The 19,561-nt window shown below is 40.3% G+C and overlaps 1 protein-coding gene across 1 annotated transcript in view; it reads left to right on the top strand.

The window, feature by feature from the left end:
* Window positions 1–19,060, top strand: part of FBXL17 (F-box and leucine rich repeat protein 17) — a 512,415-nt gene extending 493,355 nt beyond the window's left edge. The window contains exon 9 of the mRNA XM_045999573.1: window positions 16,142–19,060. Within this exon, the coding sequence (XP_045855529.1) occupies window positions 16,142–16,282 (141 nt within the window). The 3' untranslated portion in view covers window positions 16,283–19,060. The remainder of the gene's footprint in view (window positions 1–16,141) is intronic.
* Window positions 19,061–19,561: the final 501 nt, after the last annotated feature.

Genomic DNA, 19,561 nt, shown 5'->3' on the forward strand with positions numbered 1-19,561 from the left:
AAATTAAAGAGAGAAAATATAAACTGAGATTAGAGAAGACATTGCCCTTTTACTTTTTCCTCAGTTAAATTTAAAATTAAGATTATTATTTTCTATACTAAGATGTCAATATTTACATTTTCTACACACTCGACAAAGGGAAACTAATATCTCCTGGAACACTTGGATGTTCCAGGATGTATTTGGAATCAACTTACAGACCTGGGCAGAGGGATGAAGAAAGATTTGCAGTGGGAGAAGAGGCTGAGTTGAAAAGACAATTCAAATAAGCAGGGAAACAAACAAAAAGTAATAATAATGGAGAAAAATAAGAATAGAAATAGAAAACACAGAGACATCATGATCAACATATGGAGAAAAAGACCCTATTATCTATCTCAGTGTGATCAGCTGTGCCAACCAATAATTAAGAACAAAACTAGTTTGGGTCTATTGGCCTTCTCTTTGTACCCTAACCAAATTTGCTAACTATTAATAACTCGCCAATTTGAGTTCTTCCCCTTTCTGCACACCAACTGGTGACGGAGGAGAGGCAAGAGACCTTGACAATCTACAGAATTAACCCCCTTGTCAGGAATGTTGTCGCTGATCCTGCTTTGGAGAGAGATGGGGTTAGTGATGTCTGTGTGTCCCAGGCTTGAGTTCTGTGATCCTGCAGTTCTGTGAAATATTGAGGGCAAGTAGTATTTTCTTTCACATGCAGCCAGTTTCATTTGGGACCACTTATATTTAATTTGGAAGCTATATTTTACCAAGCTTGAGCTTTTTTCCTCACTTGGGTTTTTGAGATATTGAAAGAGTAACAAAATGCATTTGTTGTAGGAAAAGGTGTTTTCCTCTGTCTCCCTCTTCTTTCTCTCTTTCATTTGGTAAACCAAGAACAGAAGAGAAACATTCAATGTATTCTTCGCAGTGAAAGCATCGTATGCTTAGATTGTCAGACAACGTCTAAGCTAAACTGCAGTGAGTGTGTCCAGCGGCAACATTGGTGACGCTCAGGGCGGAGTCCTCCAGCCATTCCTCAAATGCAGCATTCCCTGAGCACTTGTAAAATTAGGAAGTGCATTAAGAAGCCGGTGTTTGAGTAGCCGTTCCGATTGCTGGATGGATAAGCATGTTAGAGGCATTACTTTGAGTTTTAAAGCCGACGCCACTTAATCTCCTAAACTTTAGTGCATTGTAAGAACCAAGAGAAGAAAACGCTGTGTGAGACGGCTTTGATGAATTGGGGTGAACTTATATTCTTAAAGACTGTTCAAAGGCTTACTTGACCTTGGGAATTAGAGTTGACCCGAAATCACCTATCAACTTAACACGCATTTATTTGGTGATTTAGTAAAAACTGCTTGTATAATCAACGGGACTCTAATAAGAGCGATATGTTTATTCTGCTTTCCGTGATTATAGACATTCGATTTCTTTGGTCATGGAAATAGTTTTCAGAACTTCAGAATAAAATATCCTTTAGAACTCTAGATTCCCTATAGATCTGTTTTTTCTAATAATATGATATTTTCCTTTCTTACAAGGCCGTTTGGATAGAGAACAAAACTGAAAAGGACAAAAAAAAAATCATGGGAAAGCTGTAGGGCAAATGGAAATGCAGTGTTCAAGGTTAATGAAAAATGTTTGGGGTAACAGGGTTGATGAGAAGGGAGGGAGCCCAGTGGCATGGCACTGGCTGAGAAACCAGACCTCGCCAGAGGCAGCCTGGCTGGTGTGGAAAACCTCGGTGATAAAATGTCGTGGTGGGAACCTCTGCAGTGTGTGTTAATACAGAAGTTTGGAGACAGCGGGCCTGAATTATGAGCAGCGAATAACATCATAAATGTAGCAATTCTCAAATGCCAAACCCTTGTGAAAAGCAGTTGGATGGAGAAATGCTGGAGCTTTTAAAAGCTCCCTTTCACTCTCTCTCTCCCTCTCTTTTTTTAACTTCATGCAGAACTAATTTTATACACTGTTCATTTGATTTGAAAATGCCAGCGTCTGGGGTATCATTAAAGAGCGTTATTGAGGGAGCCACTCTTGGCAAAGCATTTTGCTTAAAAATGCTTATTTGTTCTTATGTCCCTGCAGAGTTGTAGACAGGAAGGAGAAAGTGTGCCTCGATTTACCTCACGCCGTTCTTCTGCCTGGAGCAGGTAGCTTCTGTCCGGAGGCTCTTCTCCTTGGCCTCTAGAGGCGCCGGGAGGGTGGTGGGGGCCACATTACTTAAGGAATAGACATAAATAGATTTTGAAAGGTCCACCCCAATGTCCTATGACCAAAGCCTCTTGGAATTTCTTTGATTTCTAGTTGACATAAATTAGAATTACACAGGCGTGAAGAGTCCGCCCAGAAAAGATCAGAGAGGCTGCAGGGGGAGGAGAGGCCTCTGTGTGATCCTATTGATTATCCAGCTGCCTTCAGGCCAGGGGCCTCTGTGAGGCTGACTATTATTGATCCACACCATGGAAATAATCGAATTAATTCATTTCTCATCAAACTGCCATTGCCGAGACCAGTTTCTCCTCACCTGCTCCAATTCCTGAAGTACTTAGTTGAGGAGTGAAATAGATGATTTCTTTCAGTAAGAAATGATTTCTTCAGGTCATAATAAATTCTTGTGTTCACACAGAGTTCCTCATTTAAATGGTAGAGAGATTTAATCAAATCAATGAGAAGCCAACACAGAAAGCAAGTAATAGAAACCAGTCATCTCCTTAAAGCCAGAAATCTACTTTATAACCTTAAAATATCAAGGGCCAACTTTAGTGTGCCCCATTTAATGTAAAAATATTCAGGGAAAAATTGACCACTGCATTTTTCAGGAAGTAATTATGGTAAGAGAAAGCCTCAACCACCTAAATATTTCTGTGGAGAAAATGGAGTTTTTATCAGCTTGTTTAGGAGTCAGGAGCAGGAAAGCCCTATGGGGAAAATAATATAGGACTCTGTAACTAATATACAGAACTAACTGGAAAAATCAGTTTAAAGGAAAAATAATTTGTGGGGCTCTGTGTCCAGGACTGTTTTGGTAGCAATTCAGCCATGAAACAAAGTGTGTTCCTGCAGGGACTCCCCGCTCCCCTGCAATGCATGCACAGCTGTTTCCAGATTGCCCATAGCCAAAACTGAAAATTGAAAATTTATGCCTTATCAAAGAAAATAAAGTGAAAACAAAAACAAAAACAAAACATTCCATCCTAATATGGCAGGAGTGGTGTTGACTGTATTTGATTGTGCCATCCGGGGCCTGGGAGACAGAACCATTACCCGGACAGCCCACCGTCTTGTCCTCAGAGGAAGAGGGAAGATGAAAAATGGTGAAAGAGCGTGGCTGGGCCTCGAAAATCTGAACCTCAGTCCTTCCCTTGAAGGATCAGCATCTTGTGCCTTTTGCTGATAAAACAGTTTCTCCAGGTGATTTTCGCATAGGAACACTTTAAAACACATTTTTACAACTCTCTCCTGATTATTCTTGGTAATCAAAACAGAAAAACACATCAGCTGGAATCCAGAGGTTACCTCGCAACCTCAAAGCAGCCAAGCGTTCCCACCGCCTCCTCTTCCAGTCCTGTTCACCCAAAAGGCCTTCCCTGTATTTCAGTATTAGGGCAAGAAACACAACATGGAGCTTTACCGCAGAGGTTAAACTGGTGAGCGCCGGTGTCAGACTGCCGGGTTTTCCCATTCTACTTCCTTCACTTTCCTGTCTGTGGGATTTTGGACAGCTTAATCCCTAAAAGTCTAAGTTTCACCGCCTGAAAAAACTGCAATGTATTTACTCCATAGGGTTGTTCTGAGATTAAATGAGCTATTGGCACAGCCCAATGTCACACACGCTGTAAGCCCTCAGATGTCAGCTGCGACTACGACCGTATTTATTCTCATATACTTATCTGTTCTGGAACCTTGTATGTGGTATTTAACCATGACATGAACTATCTGGTTCATAAGATTGTATCCGTGAATATAAATTCACATGCTAATATCTTACAAAGAAAAACTAAGCCCCAAGACGTAGCAGTTCTCAGGAACAAGTAGAATCTATTTTTTTTTCATACTTAAAACCCATCAAATAACACTTATACTTATAAAGGAAGAAGAAATTCAGAGACCGGTAGGTCGCAGTCCTTTCTTGTGAACAGAGTAAAGACTTGCCAGGTTAGACGGCCACACGGTGCCCAGGCTGGGATTTGTTTGGTTTGCTTCTTCAGGAAAATTGACTTCTCCCCTAGAACCTTTTAAGGGAGTGCGCTGTAAGTAACTGTTTCTATTTTGTTCACTTCTGTTACGGGATTGATGTATAGTGAAATTTTTTTTTTTTTTTTTTTTTAGAAAGGAAGGAGAGGGTCTGCTCTTCCCCAGATGCTGTAGGGTGAATAGACTATTATGCTGGAGTTTGCCTGAAGGCACCCGGGAGCGTCATTGCTTTGCAGTAAATAATCTCCTTCGAACTTTGACTTGGCTTAAGTAATTATATGAAAGAATTGGGTTGCAGGTTCATATTATTTTTCTAATTTAGAAACAGAAAAGGTAACAGCAGTTTCTTAACAAGGCTCAGGTTAGATCCCAGAACTCTTAAGCACCTGATTTCACAGTAGTAGCAAGTACAGCTTGCATTGGCTTAGGAGACTGGGCGACGGCTGTCCCTCTGGAAGGCACCGGCTCGGCCTGCATGGGAGACCCAGCCATTCAGCAGCCAGTTTGCAGGGGAAATTTTGTTTGGCAAGTAGTTTTTCAAGAAGAAACCTAAACTCCCTCCCCTGTCCTAATAGTTATCATATATTTTATCCATTTATTCAAGATATCTCCATTGAGTCGCTTCCTCTGTTCCAGTTACTGTGATAGGTGACAGGTTGAAAAAACAGTGAATGAGACAGTCCCTACCCCCACGGAGCCCACAGCCTCCTGGGGGAAATAGACAAGCAAGCAGGCAATTACAGTGTGTCCTGTGAGTCTGCAAATTAATTGTCAGAAATGGCACCCCAAAGTATATTTCCTCTGCATAAAGAACCTTGATTATGATCCTGCATCTGCCTTCAGTCGAGGTCCTCTGCCGTTCTGTTTTCTGCCACTCTACTGATTCTGCTCTTCCCAGCGTCACCAATCACTTCCTCATCACCGCATCCAGTGGCCACTTTTCTGTCCACAATTTGCTTCGTATCCCAGCAGCTGCATCACTGTGGTAACCATGTCCTCCTTCATGAGAATGCTTTTCTTTTGCCTTCAATGTCACCGTGCTACTGGCTTTTCTATCTCCATCTCCTGGGCTGCTTCCCTCATCTGTGAAGTGGAAATAAAAATAATACCTCTCCCATAAACTATGGAGAGGATTAAATGAGTTAATGTATGGAAAGTTCCTTAGCAAGCAATAAACATTAGCTCTTATTTGCTGTGACGGTGAATGCTTACCTTCATCGTCCCCATCCCTCTCCTGCTCATTAGAATATAAGAGTTGGTTAAGTTGGTTAAGCGTCTGCCTTTGGCTCAGCTCCCAGCGTTCTGGGATCGAGTCCCCCAGTCAGGCTCCCTGCTCGGCCGGGAGTCTGCTTCTCCCTCTCGCTCTCCTGCTTCCCTTGCTTGTGTTCTCTCTCTCTTTCTCTCTCTCTCTCAACTCTGTGTCAAATAGATCAATAAAATCATTTTAAAAAAACTATCTGGACAGAGGGAAATAAATGACTAAGAAAGATGATACCTTGGATTTAATACCAGTTTCTGTAACTGGAGGATTCCAAGTGTAGCCAAAAGCCCCTGGGGTTCGGGACAGTCACAGATGGAGTTCAGGCATCTGTTGTATGATTGGACTCTGATCCCTTCAGAGCCTAACCCCAAAATGCTCTGATTTATGTAAAGTCTCTCTTCTGAGCACCAAAAATATCACCTGTTTTCAGGTTTCCTCATCTACAGATTTACAGATCACTTTTATGTAGAATAAATTTTTGTTGGTGATAAATTTGTTTTAGGAAACAGGTCCAATCCATCAATTCTACCTGATGGAAACCGCCGTTTTTAGAAAGATTTTTTTTTTTTCATTAGGTGCCCACCGGTGATTACCACTGCCCTGGGCTTTATGTAAGAAAATAAAAACTGAAATCAAGACACCCATTAAACATAAAAGAAAAGACATTTTTAGTTCTGAGAGTCTTCTTTCTCGATTGTGTTTTTCAGCTTAACTTGAGCAGCTGAATTTAGAAACAGATGTGTTCTAAAAATACATTGCATTACGGCTCAGTTAGTGACGACATTAATTATCTTATTAGGGCCCAGTGTTTCTCAAATAGTCAGTCTTTCGCTGAACCATTTAGAGCTTCACAGATGACTCCCCAAGTGGCTTTCTCCATCTTGATGTCCCACACAGGTCTGCTTTGGTTCCCATCTGTGCCACACATGCAAATCTATACCCAAAAAAAGTGTGTAGATTTGTGCCATAGGTCAGTTCCAAGGCCAGTGGTCTGTGGCTTCTGAAGGGACGACATGAGGCTATACATAGAGCTTACACTTGACTTGAAACATCCTCCTTGGTGGAAGATTGCTTGGTGGAACAGGGAATGAAAATGTCACTAATTTCTCTCTCTGACAGTCTGGTTGTTGGACTCCTGTCACACTAATCTCTAATTAGAGGCTTCAGGTTGGCGAGCCCCGATTCTCAACTTAACACTGCAGGCGTTTCTGTGATCCTCGTCCTCCCAGGTTCTTTGCTGCTTTCTCACTGTGCTAATTCAAGTGAATAGAAAGCAATGCTAGTGTTAACAGGCAACCCACATTTCATGAAAAAGAGACAGCATGAAGCCAGGCCTGTTGTGATATTGACAGAGCATAGCACTTCCAATCATTGCAGATTCTGAAATGGAATGACTGCATTTGACAAAGTTGACTGAATTTATGAGCCTGCCTCTGTCAGGTTCATTGCATTCTCAGTATCTGTCTCTTTCTATGCTTTGGGACTTTTAGATGAGTTTTTTGCCACCCAAGAGTAATATTTCTTACCTCTCTCTGTTAAAAAAAAAAAAAAAAAAAAGTCCTTAAAGGCCTCAGGCCAGTAGTAAGAGGTTCATGCATGAAGCTAAGTGCATTGTGGGTGGCCTATCATCGGTCAGTTGACTCCCATCTTCAGCAGGTGGCCTTTAGTCTCCAATAAGATTATCTGTTTTTCTTCTTAAAATTTTATTAAATATGTAGTCATGTATGCCCCATACATCCATCTCATGGGTGGTCCCTTGAGGAAGCACCGCCTACCCCCATGTCACAGCTTTGTTTAAGGGAGGCTTCCCTTTCATCTGCTGTTGGGAACGTGAGAAGGTGGCCTTCTTTGGCTGTGCCCAACTAGAGACCCAATACTTATCGACGCTGAAGGAGAGGAAACTAGTCTGTGTTTACCGCATTCAATAAATGTACCTTTTGTTTCACGTAGTGATGAGTATTTGTAAAATGATGGACTAATAAACTATAGGAGCAACGGTTTCTTTCTCCAGAAGCCCCGACTCACATTAATGCAGAGGGCAATGTGGGAGGCAAGGGCGCACTTGTTATCCTTAAGTGATCTTAGTTCAGACCTTGCCTTCACATTCCCAAGAGCAGAAATCACCTGTGCCCCCTACAAGCTCTTAAGTTGAAATCTATAGACCGGTAGGTGTCAACTTGAACTGCACATTGAAATATGGAGTTGGGGGGGGGCTTTAAAAACTACTGGTGTGTGGGATCCACTCCCCCAAGATTCAGATACAGTCCGTCTGGGATACGACCTGAGTGTCAGGATTTTTAAAAGATCTCCAGGTGGTTCTAGTGAGCAGCTGGGCTGAGAGCCACTATACATTGTTTGTGTTCTTGGTTGCAGACAGTTTAACTCATCCCATGTCTAGAAACACATATCAAACCTTTGTTATGTATGAGTTACTGTGGAGTTCATGGAGAAGAACGTTGGTTTGACTGAGAGAGGTGGAGGGAAGGAAAAGAATGGGAAGCTGCCTGTAGAGTAGAGACAAAAAGCAGGTGCTTTGGCTCACACCTAGAATCATTTTCACAGCCCTCACCAGTCTGGGGAAGACCCTTTCTCTTCATTGTGGGCTCTGCCCACAGTCTGTTCATGCCTACCAAGCTACTGCTGTATCCTCCTCCAGACTTCTGGGAGGCTTAGGTTTGCCGCTGAAGAGAAAGGTGTAGTGAGAGAGTGTAGTCACTCCCAATTTTTGGTGTTCGGGACCTCCGTGTTCTAACATAGGGCAGCATCAGTGGGACACAGCACATCACCCAAACAGGGACGTGACAAGTCCCGCTGCAAGGGAAGGAAATGGAATCCCTGAAGAGAGCCTGGCGCATGGTGTTGGCTGTGCAGGGTCCCAGGAAAATCAATGTATCATCTGCTGTTTTATTCTTTTCTTAGTATCCTATTTAAAATATTTTAAACTGCACTTAGATGACTCATCTCATTTACATGGAAATTTGACGTATTACTAGAATTTACATTACCCTCATTTTATCCATTTTGATATGTGCCCATCTTGGGGCCAGTGGGCACTTGCTTAAAGAGCAACTGGGCCTCATTTTAATATGCATTATCCATGATGACTTTTGCTACACCTTGTGAATGCCAGGTTCCACAGATAACCAGTACAGTTTCCCAGAGAGCCAAGAAAGTCAGAGAGAAGCAGATTCTGGAGGCGGATTGCCCGACAGACAACACTCTGCCTCTGGGCCGCCAGGAGTCAGCCGCTGGGGCTGTTAGCAGTGAGTGACATTGGAGTGAGAGACCAGGGAGTCTGTGAAGAATGACAGACCAGTGTGAGGGCAAGAGCCCTGAATTAGGAGAGAGGAGTTGAGTGTGCTATTTGCAGCCCCTTCACAGATGTGCTGTGGGTTCCTTACTTCCCCCACTGCAGATAGAGGGGTTCATTTTCTTCACCCTCCTCTCCTCAGAACAGAGCCACGTGAAACAAGATCTACTTCAGTTATACCCTTGCGTTTGCTAGATGAGCTGCAGAAACATTGCCTTAACAAAGCTTACAAAGTAAGGGACAGAGTGGAGTTGTTTCCTGGGCGCACGAACAGGGTTCTTTTCTTCCCCACACATATTATTATATGTGTGTATTTGACACATATGTGCACAGGCTGATGCCTTCTTGTCCTTCAGAAGTTCAACTAAATACCACTTCTTTCGGAAAGCCTTTTCCCACACTCCTGGAGAAGGCTGAGTGCCTCTGTCCACAGCCACCTGCATTTCCCCTAGAAAGGGCTTCTCAGGCTTTGCTGTGGCTGTGTAATTGTCAATTTTCCCTGCTCCCAGAGGACGGGGGCCATATCTGTCATGTTGGTCATTGCACCTCTGGGACACAGAAAAATGTTTTGAAGGGGCGGGGACTGGAGAGAAAGCAGTGCCTGTTTATGTCATGGGCCTGTGCGCCCTGCCAGGAGGTCCCTTGTCTGTCCTGCAGCATCATTACGTCTCTGTCACGTTTCAAAGTCTCGTGCAACCACAACTCCACAACAGAATATTCCCCAAGCCATGTGAGATCCATTAGAATTTACATTGCACAGAGCAGCCATTTTGAAAACATTGTAAAGAACTTTGAAATGTATTTGTATGTAAATGTAAAAAATGATTTGTATGAAATCATTTTTTGTCATGTAGATGGAAATTGAACGTCAGTGAATGTTTTACTGGTTAGGTGATCGGTTAGGCCCCAGTCAGGCACTTCCTGCACCTCGCTGTTATCTGTATGCCGGGCCAACACAGCACAAGGCAAAGAACATTCATGTTTAGGGGTCCTGGATTCAAATCTTGGCTCCCATTTACCAGCTGCATGAACCTGTGTGAAATACCAGTTCTTTCTGAGCAACAGTTCATCTGTAATAGGGAACATTAATGCTTATATGCCTGGAAAATTGTAAATGCCCATTGAATACTTTTCCCATTCCCTCCATGCCGGAATGGGGACATACTTTTGTTTTGCCTCTATTAGTCATTAGGATGAAAAATTAGCAAATTATGTTCAAATATTTTGCCAAAGTAAACCATGCTGAGGAGAAGAAATGTGTTTGATTTATCCCCTACCACATGAATACTTAATTCTGATGAGCACAGTGTTTCTCAGTGGAGTGCATAGAACAGTTTGGGTCGTTGAATTTTTCCTTGTCTGAGACTACCATGAGTCACTCATGATAGCATGAGTATTACTTTCATGCTATCTGGAATGACAAATCCCTAACACCACCATGATGACAAAACCACCAACAACAAAAAGTTCCTCGGGTTGCCATTTTCCCCCAGGTAGCAGTGAAGACAGGTAGAATTTTGGAAGCCCAAGAAATTTCAGGAGGTAGCGTTGTTCTGAGTCCAGGAGATGTGCCCACAGTTCCCCTTCCACCACCAGATAACTGTGACATGAGAAGGGACCTTAAATGTCACAGAATTTCAGAATCTTCTGTGGGGCCCTCCTGGGTCTGCCACGCTAAGCAGGGTGCTGATGCTGTAAGCAGAAGCATTAAATCTTCTGAACCATGTGGGTTTTTGCGAAGTTTTGGAAACCGGCTCATATCTAGTGACCATAAACATCTTTCTCAGTGTTATCCAACCAGTATAATATGTCACTGATCTCCAGTAAGGAAGGCTACCATCATTTAACTGAAGCTCAGCTTGGGCATTTCCTGAGTACGGCCTGACCCAGCAAAAATGGCTGAACCACCATCATGAGCTACTTTGGTCTCCTGTATAAAACTGTTGGAAACCCCAGGGAAGGTGTATCTGGAAAGAGGCACCCCGTGATGTCACATGGAAAGGAGAATAGCACAAAGAATCACCTTGGGTATGAGCTTCAAATGTCATATGCCATAATGTCAAGCCTTTAGAGACTGCCATCACTGTAGCTGGAACAGTCTGGGAACAAGGTGAGCTTACCTCCACAATGTCTGGCGCAGTACTTATCGGTGCTTCTGTGTTTACTCAATACCTCTTCATTGAATGACCGCTGCACTAATTGAGCCAGCAAATATTTATTGAGTCATTACTAGGTGCTAGGCATTCTATAGGTGCTAGGGATTTGACATTGAACAAAACCAACAGAAACTCCTGTCTCTTGAGCTCATAATCTAATGGGGTAAGAAAACAGTGGGCAATGTGCATAGGACTGAAAACAAAGGGATGACTCAAATACTCTTTGCTGTCAAGGAACTTTCAGTGTAGAAATAACACAATACATGTTATTGCTATTGGTATTTTCAGTAGTGGTCACTTTTTGCAGGGAAACTTTCTCCATTTAGGAAAAAAGTCATTTTTTAAAAAGTGATTTTAGGTGGGTTATTATATTCACAAGTGTGATTTTGATATACTCAGGTGTCAAATATTTCCTCCCTCATAAGAAACATGTCCTATTTTAAAAACGTAAGGCAAAGAGGAAATAAGAATCACATAATATAAATGGTTTCTTCAGCAAATTTTATCAGAAATAGTCTTTTTTTGAACCATAGGTATCATTAGAGAGATACTTCAGGCTTGGGCTTACACTTAGCTGGAACTTTCTGGGGAAAGTATTGATAAGGAGGTGAAACAGCAGTGTGATGGTCTAGATAAATTAGTTCAGCTGAATCTCGGAAGCTCTGAAGGTTCTCTCCTCACCCTTCCATGGTAGCAGCAGCAATAGAATGAAACTATGGTGTGATTTACCTTAATTAGCATAGCAATTTACCTCACATTTTCAAAAAGTGCTAATAGATGTTAACTCAAAATAGATTAAAATACCAGACAAATTGCTACTACCTTGAAAAGAGTTATAATAATTTTGAAAATGTAAATTATGGTTATGCAGTCTTTGGAGAGAACTATAAAATCCAATCTTTCTTATATTTAAAAAAAAAAAAAACCTGTGGTACACACTGTTTTCCCTTTAATCACAGTAATTTCTTCAAATGACACCAGTGCATATTTCTTTAGGAAGATAGGCTGCATTTTTCAAATCTCTTGTGTAATATAGGAGTTGCCATTGATAGTTTTCAGCAAGAGGAAAAGAAATTGAATACAGAAAACCAGGGATCATGGGGAAATTTAAAAAAATTCATCTACGTTCCTTTTTTATATTACACACATTTTATGAGTTGGAACAGAGAATGGTTCTTTTCATTCTAGCGAGTAGAGTTGTGCATGACAAAATGTCTGCAGAAATGTGTATGTAGGCGTAACGATTTTAAATGATTTGGACCCTCCTGGTGCTTACACCGAGCTCTTTCTCTAAGACACCAAAGTGCTTATGGATTCTATACAAAGAGGTGAGCATAATTTGTACTTTCTGAGGAGTAAATGAAAATAACTTCAGTATAAAATTTGTCACACTCTATCGCCAGGAGACACTATAAGGAAAAGATAGAGCCCTCCCTAGTGGGAACACATGTATTTCCCCTGAATAGCTTCTGCCCAACAAAGCTCCAACATGGAATATTTGCATTTTCCCCTCTGCTTTGTTTTCTAGAATTTACAGAGCACAGTTAGCAAAAAGGTTGCTTAGAAGACATATTATATCCGCAGAGGATTACTTGTTCTGCTTTTCATACAGCCATATGAAACCAAGTTACTGTCTATTCTCGCTAATATACTCTGTATTCCCAGGTACAGGTAGATATTACTTAATGCAAAAGAAGTAGTAACTTGAATTTTGGTAAATCAAAGGATGTATAAAAGACGTTGGGAGAGCTGAAAAAGTAAATTAACCTCACCGTGGAAGACTTTACCAAGTGGACAGTTATCCCCTCATTGATGTGCTTCATAAATTTATCGTCACATATCAAGTTTGCTTAGGGTGAATTGTATCTATATTCCTGTAAAACAGTTATCACATAGAGATATTTTCTGTTTTTAAAAATTGGATCTCCAAAACAATTGCCTCTCAGTCCTAGGTAGAGGACTTTATACCGGCCCATGTGTAGATTAGAAAAGATACAGCACCAAAGGCTGTCCCCATCTTTAGGGTGGGTTTTAAATGTCTTTTCTTCTCCATTCTTTATCGTCTCTTTTCAGGTAGCTCTTCCTTGAATATTAAGTGGCTCGGACCACACTTTCTTCTCTTGCAATGCAATGTAGATTTTCTGGGCGTCCTCTCTGACCAAGTGACTTCAGTTCTTTCTTAATGGGAACAAATCCTTACGGGTTTGTTGATGGCAGGAGGGAGGAAAGTAAACTAACAACAGAATGGAGAACATCAGTTAAAGAAAAGGGAGAATTTTCTGAAAGTAGATATTTAAAGCCTGAACTGTTTTATTAAAGAAAGTTCTGGAATCTCTCCCAGAGAATAATAAGATATAATAGATTCTGCTTGTATATGAAGTACCTTTTAAAGGTTACTTCTTGCCCTGTGATTTTATTTTGAACATTACAACTAATGTTATCAGAGCTCATTTCTGAAATATCTCAGAAATTGAACAATATTGAGCATCACTATAGAGAATTGGTCACCCTAACATATCATGAATTAATTGGTTATTGAGTGCCTGCTTTAATATTAAGAGCTACCACTTGAGGACTTTTTAAGTCAGTCACAATGTTAAGCATATCATTATACTTAATCCTTATAACAATCCTATTACTTAAGTACTTTTTTCCTGTGTATACAGTTGAGGAAACTAAATCTTGAAGAAATAAGGTGAAACTAGGGTTCTAGCCTGTTTCTGGTTGACTCTGAAGTCCATGGTATGAACCACAGTTGCCATGTTTCTTCTCCATGTTGAGCGCAGCTTGCTAGGCTTAAAGATAAAAGGCAGTCCCCTGGTCCCCAGAGGCTTATGTTCAGGTGGAAGGGACAGGCAAGTAAAGAGATGACTGCAACGTGAGAGTGCTAAAGTAAAGAAAAACCATGCAAGGTGCTCACCACAGGAGCACAGGAAAGGGGATACCTACCCCAACCTCTTTGGGAGATAGGCCTGCTTAGGGAAGACTTCTGAAGAAAGGGATTCCTGAGCCAAATAGGAATTCCCCAGGGAATCATTGGTCTTTGTGATTAATACATTAGTGTATGGCTTTGCTTGCTTTGAGTTTCTATTTTTTCTTTATTATTTGGTATTTATTTTATCATTCATTCACTAATCACTAAGCCTGACTTATGGACACAAAAATGATCTTGGCTCTTGTGAACTGTACATTGGAGCAGGAGAAACAGATATTAAATGAAGCAGTTATAAACTACAACTTTATAAGTGCTATGAAGTCAAAGTGGGCAATGTCAAAGAATAAATAACCTGGAATCCTTACCTAGCTTCGGAAGGGGAGCAAGGATAGGGCAGTGGTCAGAGTTTCCTGGGGCAATAACACTGAAGCTGAGAACTCAAGAACGACCAGGAAGGGGCGCCTGGGTGGCTCAGTGGGTTAAAGCCTCTGCCTTCGGCTCAGGTCATGATCCCGGGGTCCTGGGATCGAGCCCCGCATCAGGTTCTCTGCTCAGCGGGGAGCCTGCTTCCTCCTCTCTCTCTGCCTGCCTCTCTGCCTACTTGTGATCTCTGTCTGTTAAATAAATAAATCTTAAAAAAAAAAAAAAAAAGAACGACTAGGAAGTAGGCATAAGGAAGGGTTTTTTAGGGGAAAATGGATTAAAAAGTATCCCAGGAAAGAGAATAACATGTGCAAGGACCCTGAGACCTGAAGAAACTTGGATATTTTGATGATCTGAAATTATGTCAGGTGACTGGAGTATCAAAAATATGCTAGAGAGGTAGGCAGGGCTATATGGTACATGACCTTTTATCTGTACTGTTATAAGCTGCTTCAACTCAAGCAAGACTTAGAGCATAAGTTTAAACTAAAAAATTAAAAACACTGCTTAAAAATCCTCTTTAGGCCTTCAGTTCATATTCTCAACTCTAATTTGTATGTCAGTTTTCCTTTTTATTTAAGATTATTTTCTTCTTGTTTTTGAAAACAATGTTATACACCGTATCTATATCACAAGAAAGAATTAGCTACATGGTTTGATTGAATTTGGAAAGAAAGTTGATTTAAATACAAACAAGTCTTGAATAGAGAGGTATTCTGACAGATTAAGTATCATCAATGCAATGTTGAAACATCAATTCTCAATTTAAAAAAAAAGATTATATATAACATAGTTTTCCAAATCACCCAGAAAACATCATGTTATTTCAGAAAAGTGCAGATGACTGAATGTCATGGTCTTCATACTTCTAAACAGGCTTTCAAAGCAAACAGCAAGGGTTTGATGTTGTTTTAGGTTTTTCCTGGTGGTCCTGATCTTTTTCGATAATGGACAGACATGGAGAGGGAGCATAAAATTGTGTATCATAAGCACCTTCTTTCAGACCAGCTTACTCAGGATAAATGAAATATTGATGTATTTGAAAATGCCCAAGTGTTCAATAAAGATTTTAAATAAAGCTACCTAAAAGTTGTGGTTCTTAGGTTAATCATTTATCTAAAGGATGAAGGAAGCTGTCTACTTCTGTGATATGAACTGCAATCAGCTTAAAAATAATTGACAAATTAATCCCTTCACAGCACAGCAATTGTAAAGGTGTTAGTTTTAATTAGGCCTGTCTGATTGCCTTGTCTAATCAAGAATCAAGGTGGTATCTTTGATGGTTAAGGTCTACTGGGGCCATCCCTGACCTGCCAGCCATGTATGTTTTAATTATTGATTCCTCACATTTCAGCCCTTTTCACAAAGGGACTTCAAGTTTGCAATACCTTAACATTGAAAGGAAAGAAAAATAAACATTTTCCCCAACATTTCTATCTAGAATCCTGTGGATCTTCTGTACCAAGCTACAGTTTTATCCTAAAGAAGCTATCAGGTCGATGATGAAGTCAAACGCACATAAGAATGCTATCGTACCACTGCCTCTCCTCCCAAGCGCTAGCTTTTCCATGGGTATTGTTAAGATCTCAGTAAGTCACCATCATTTGTGCTTCTAGAAAACACACTTGATTTCTTGATATCGTATGTCTTTTTCAAAAATCTCCAAATCTCCAAGGGTGAATGAACACCAATACTTAGGAAATCAGGAAGGTCAGACAAAAAGGAACACATAGCTTATAAAACGCTTTCTCACGCCGCTGAGGGTGAGGGTGAGGGTTCCCGGTGCCACCGACAGCACGTCCGAGGACGTGGGCAGCTGGTGGTTTCAGCGGTCCGTGTGCGTGACGGCAGCTCTTCTGTGGTTGCAGGTCAACGAAGTGACGGTGGAGCAGCTGGTACAGCAGTACCCCCACATCACCTTCAGCACCGTGCTGCAGGACTGCAAGAGGACCTTGGAGAGAGCCTATCAGATGGGCTGGACCCCCAACATGTCTGCTGCCTCCTCCTAACGCTCCTGCTCGTGCGCACGTCCACTCGGATCATTCAGCAGGGTGGAGAGCAATTGGAGACCTGGGGTGGGTGATCCCTTGGAGAGATTTTAACTGTTCCATGTCTACGGGTGTACCCTAGTGTGTATGTTTGTGTCTTGTTTGCATACTGCATAGCATAAGCGCAACTGCTATTTGTTCCCAGGTGAGCTGGGAGGTTTTTTTCCTTAAAAATTAAAGATTTCGAAAGCCACAGAAACTTTAGTTTTTAAGTTCAAAGGCTTATTTCTCTACAGGGAATTTTTGTTTTACCGTAAAACCAAAAAACTTTGGTCTATTATTTTGATCTTCTAATTACTGCCTCTTAAAGATGCCCCAACAGGAAGGCATGTGCCTTCTCTTTTGATGAGATAGAATCGTGCCCTTCTCCTGATGATGACCAGACCAGAAGTGATGTTGCACTAATTAGAAACCAGGAAACCAGTACTTTGCAAAATTGTAGGCACACCCACACATGTAGGTTCTCACACCCCCTCCTCTACATGTACATGAGCACGTGTACACAAACTCCAGGGCAGTTTCTTTCTGCATCGTTTTCTGACAGAAGGGGCCTTCCTCCAGGTCCCTGAGGGAACATGTCATCCGCTGTGGCTCTGCCTCAGTCTGCCTGCAGGAGCTGACTTGCTATCTATAGGTGAGGTAGGGACTAGAGAAAATAAAGCCTTCTGTGAAGTTTTTTATGTGGAGGCAACAATCTGAACTCCCCTGGCCAGTCACGAAAGTTAATTATTCATTATTCTGCAAATGTGTTCTGTTGAGTCCTGAATATTTTACTTAAGTTTTATGTTAACATTGTATGAGTTTTTATTTCATGGATAGTAACTGGTCCGGCTATATTTTAATGATATTTGGAGCTAATCTTAGCATTATCCACATTAAAGGCACCAATGTAATTAATAGTGTGCAGTTATTTTAAAAAGAAAAAAAACCTACAGATCATTTAATTATTTTTGTTAATTTTGGTAATTATGAAAATATATTCCTGAGATTTGGAGGTAGTCACATGAATAGAAGATTAATGAGTGAAATATAAGTAGACAATCTTTCTATTGATTTATCTTTTTTTTTTTTTTTTGCTTTGCTTTGGGCTTTAGAACAGGTTTTTTGGATATATGCATGTTATTTTTGAATAGTTCTTGTGCTACTATAAAGATCTATTGCTGGTTAATGTATGAGTTAAGAGGAAAATTTAGAAAATCTTTTCCTTAAGATTCTGTTTACACTCGTCAGAAATAAGCATTTCTTTGTTTAAAGATTGCCAGCTTTCAGTTAAGACAATATCTATCAGTAAATGAATATATGTTTTGATTTCACACATCTTTACAATTAATTCATAGTAGGGACTCAGGCTCAAGTAAACTTTCCTGTGTCTAGATTTATAATCGAGACAGCAGGGAGCCTTTTTAAGCTAAAGACTGATTATCTTTCACAGTAGAGCTAGACACAAAACCCTGCCTTGTGAGTTTCCTATTTATTCTTCCCCAATGTGGACATAACTGGTTTTTTGGTCTTTAACAGATATACTAAGGTTTGAGTTTCACTTTCGGTAAGTCCCAATATGGCTAAAATGATACTAGCTGTAAGAAAGAAAATATAGCTTTACATTCAAATACCATTCACCTATTTATAATGACTCCTTTTTTGTAAACACTGTTTCCTTTGATTATGTCAACATGTTTGTGATGTGGCATGTTTTTTGCTCTTAATCCCAGTCGGTTAAGAAAATCTAGTTAGTAAGCACCAAGGGTATTTTTTCCATCACTAAATAGATTACTAATTTAATTTGAAAGGAATAAAATTTGTGTAAGGGAAAAAAAACTGTTTATTGATAAAAAAAAGTTCTTCTTGCACATCAACTGGTATCATTTTCATATTCATTTCCCCACCACTGAAAAAATATTTTAATTCACAATATTTTAACTGGTTTTTAATCCAAAACTAATTTATAAGACAGTATGTATAGTAATAGTAGCTTGAGTGAATAAACAAAAGTTTAATTTTTATATATGTCACACTATATTTTAAATAGTTAAAAAAAAGACAAAAGAAGGGAGAGTCATTGATGATAGGGATGGTGCCATTTCAGTTCAAAGTTGTAATAATCTTCAGAGTGTTACAGTTCGGTTGTCAAACGGTTTCAGAAGTGTATAATTGATTTTTTTTTTTAATGTTGCATTGTTTGAATCTAAAATACAGCACTATAACATGCTTTAGCTTGGGGGGGTTGGGGGGTGGGGGATTTGCACTTATTCCTTAAGATGTTGACTAATCCAGAAAGCCTGATGCAACATAACCTGGAAAACTGCTTTGGTATATTTGTAGAAATCTGTAGAAATATCATATCCAGCCTCAAAGCATTAATCTCAAAAAACAACCAAGAAAAAAAAAAAAAAAAAGCATCACCTTGAGTGATCCTGTGATGGTTGTTGAATGTGTTCTCATTAGATGCTTTGAAATGAGGCTTAAAATGATTTCTGGGCAATATAGAGTTTCTTGTTTTGCTTAGAATGTCATAAATATATGTGAACACATTTAATGCAGGGCTTTTTATCCTCCTCAAAATGTCAACAGTATTTTCAGAATAAAGACTATGAAATATATTGCTGTAGTGAAAAATTCTGGTCCTTTGTCTTTAATGTCTTTTTGAGTGGATAAAGGAAATTCACCCAGTTTGTAGTTTCTATATTTCCGTGAATCTTTTGACCTTGCAATGGGTTGCAATAAAAGAGAAACAAAACACTGTGTCTTTTGTTTTATTTTAGAGACAATAAATGGCCTCCCTGGTGCTGGCTGGGTGGGATGCATGCAGTGGTCCGTGTCCTTGTGTGTTTCACTACTGACTTTATGTAGGTTTGACTAACCAGAATAATAAACAAGCCTGGGTTTAGGAGGTTCTAATTTGGTCAGTGATTACTGAGATAGATTAAAACCTTAAACAAGTGGTTTGTTTAAAATCCCATTCCCTAAAGACTCATTCATTTGCTTAGCCATTTATTCAATTTTTCAAAAGCAAATAAAATAAATATATTGAGTAAAAAACATGGGCCGGGCACTGGTCATTTAACGATAAATAAAACTCATTCCCATCCTCAAGTTTCTCATAGCCTAGCAAAGAGACATTCTTGAAAACTAGCAATAACAGTGGATACAATAGGTGAAATAATGGGCATAATTAGACGGAACGCATAGGAGACAGTAGCAGCTTTGAGAAGGAAGAGCTTCGCAGAAGAGGTCCTTTTA

The sequence above is a fragment of the Meles meles genome, chromosome 3 (genome assembly GCF_922984935.1).
Source record: "Meles meles chromosome 3, mMelMel3.1 paternal haplotype, whole genome shotgun sequence".
NCBI classification, from domain to species: Eukaryota; Metazoa; Chordata; class Mammalia; order Carnivora; family Mustelidae; genus Meles; species Meles meles.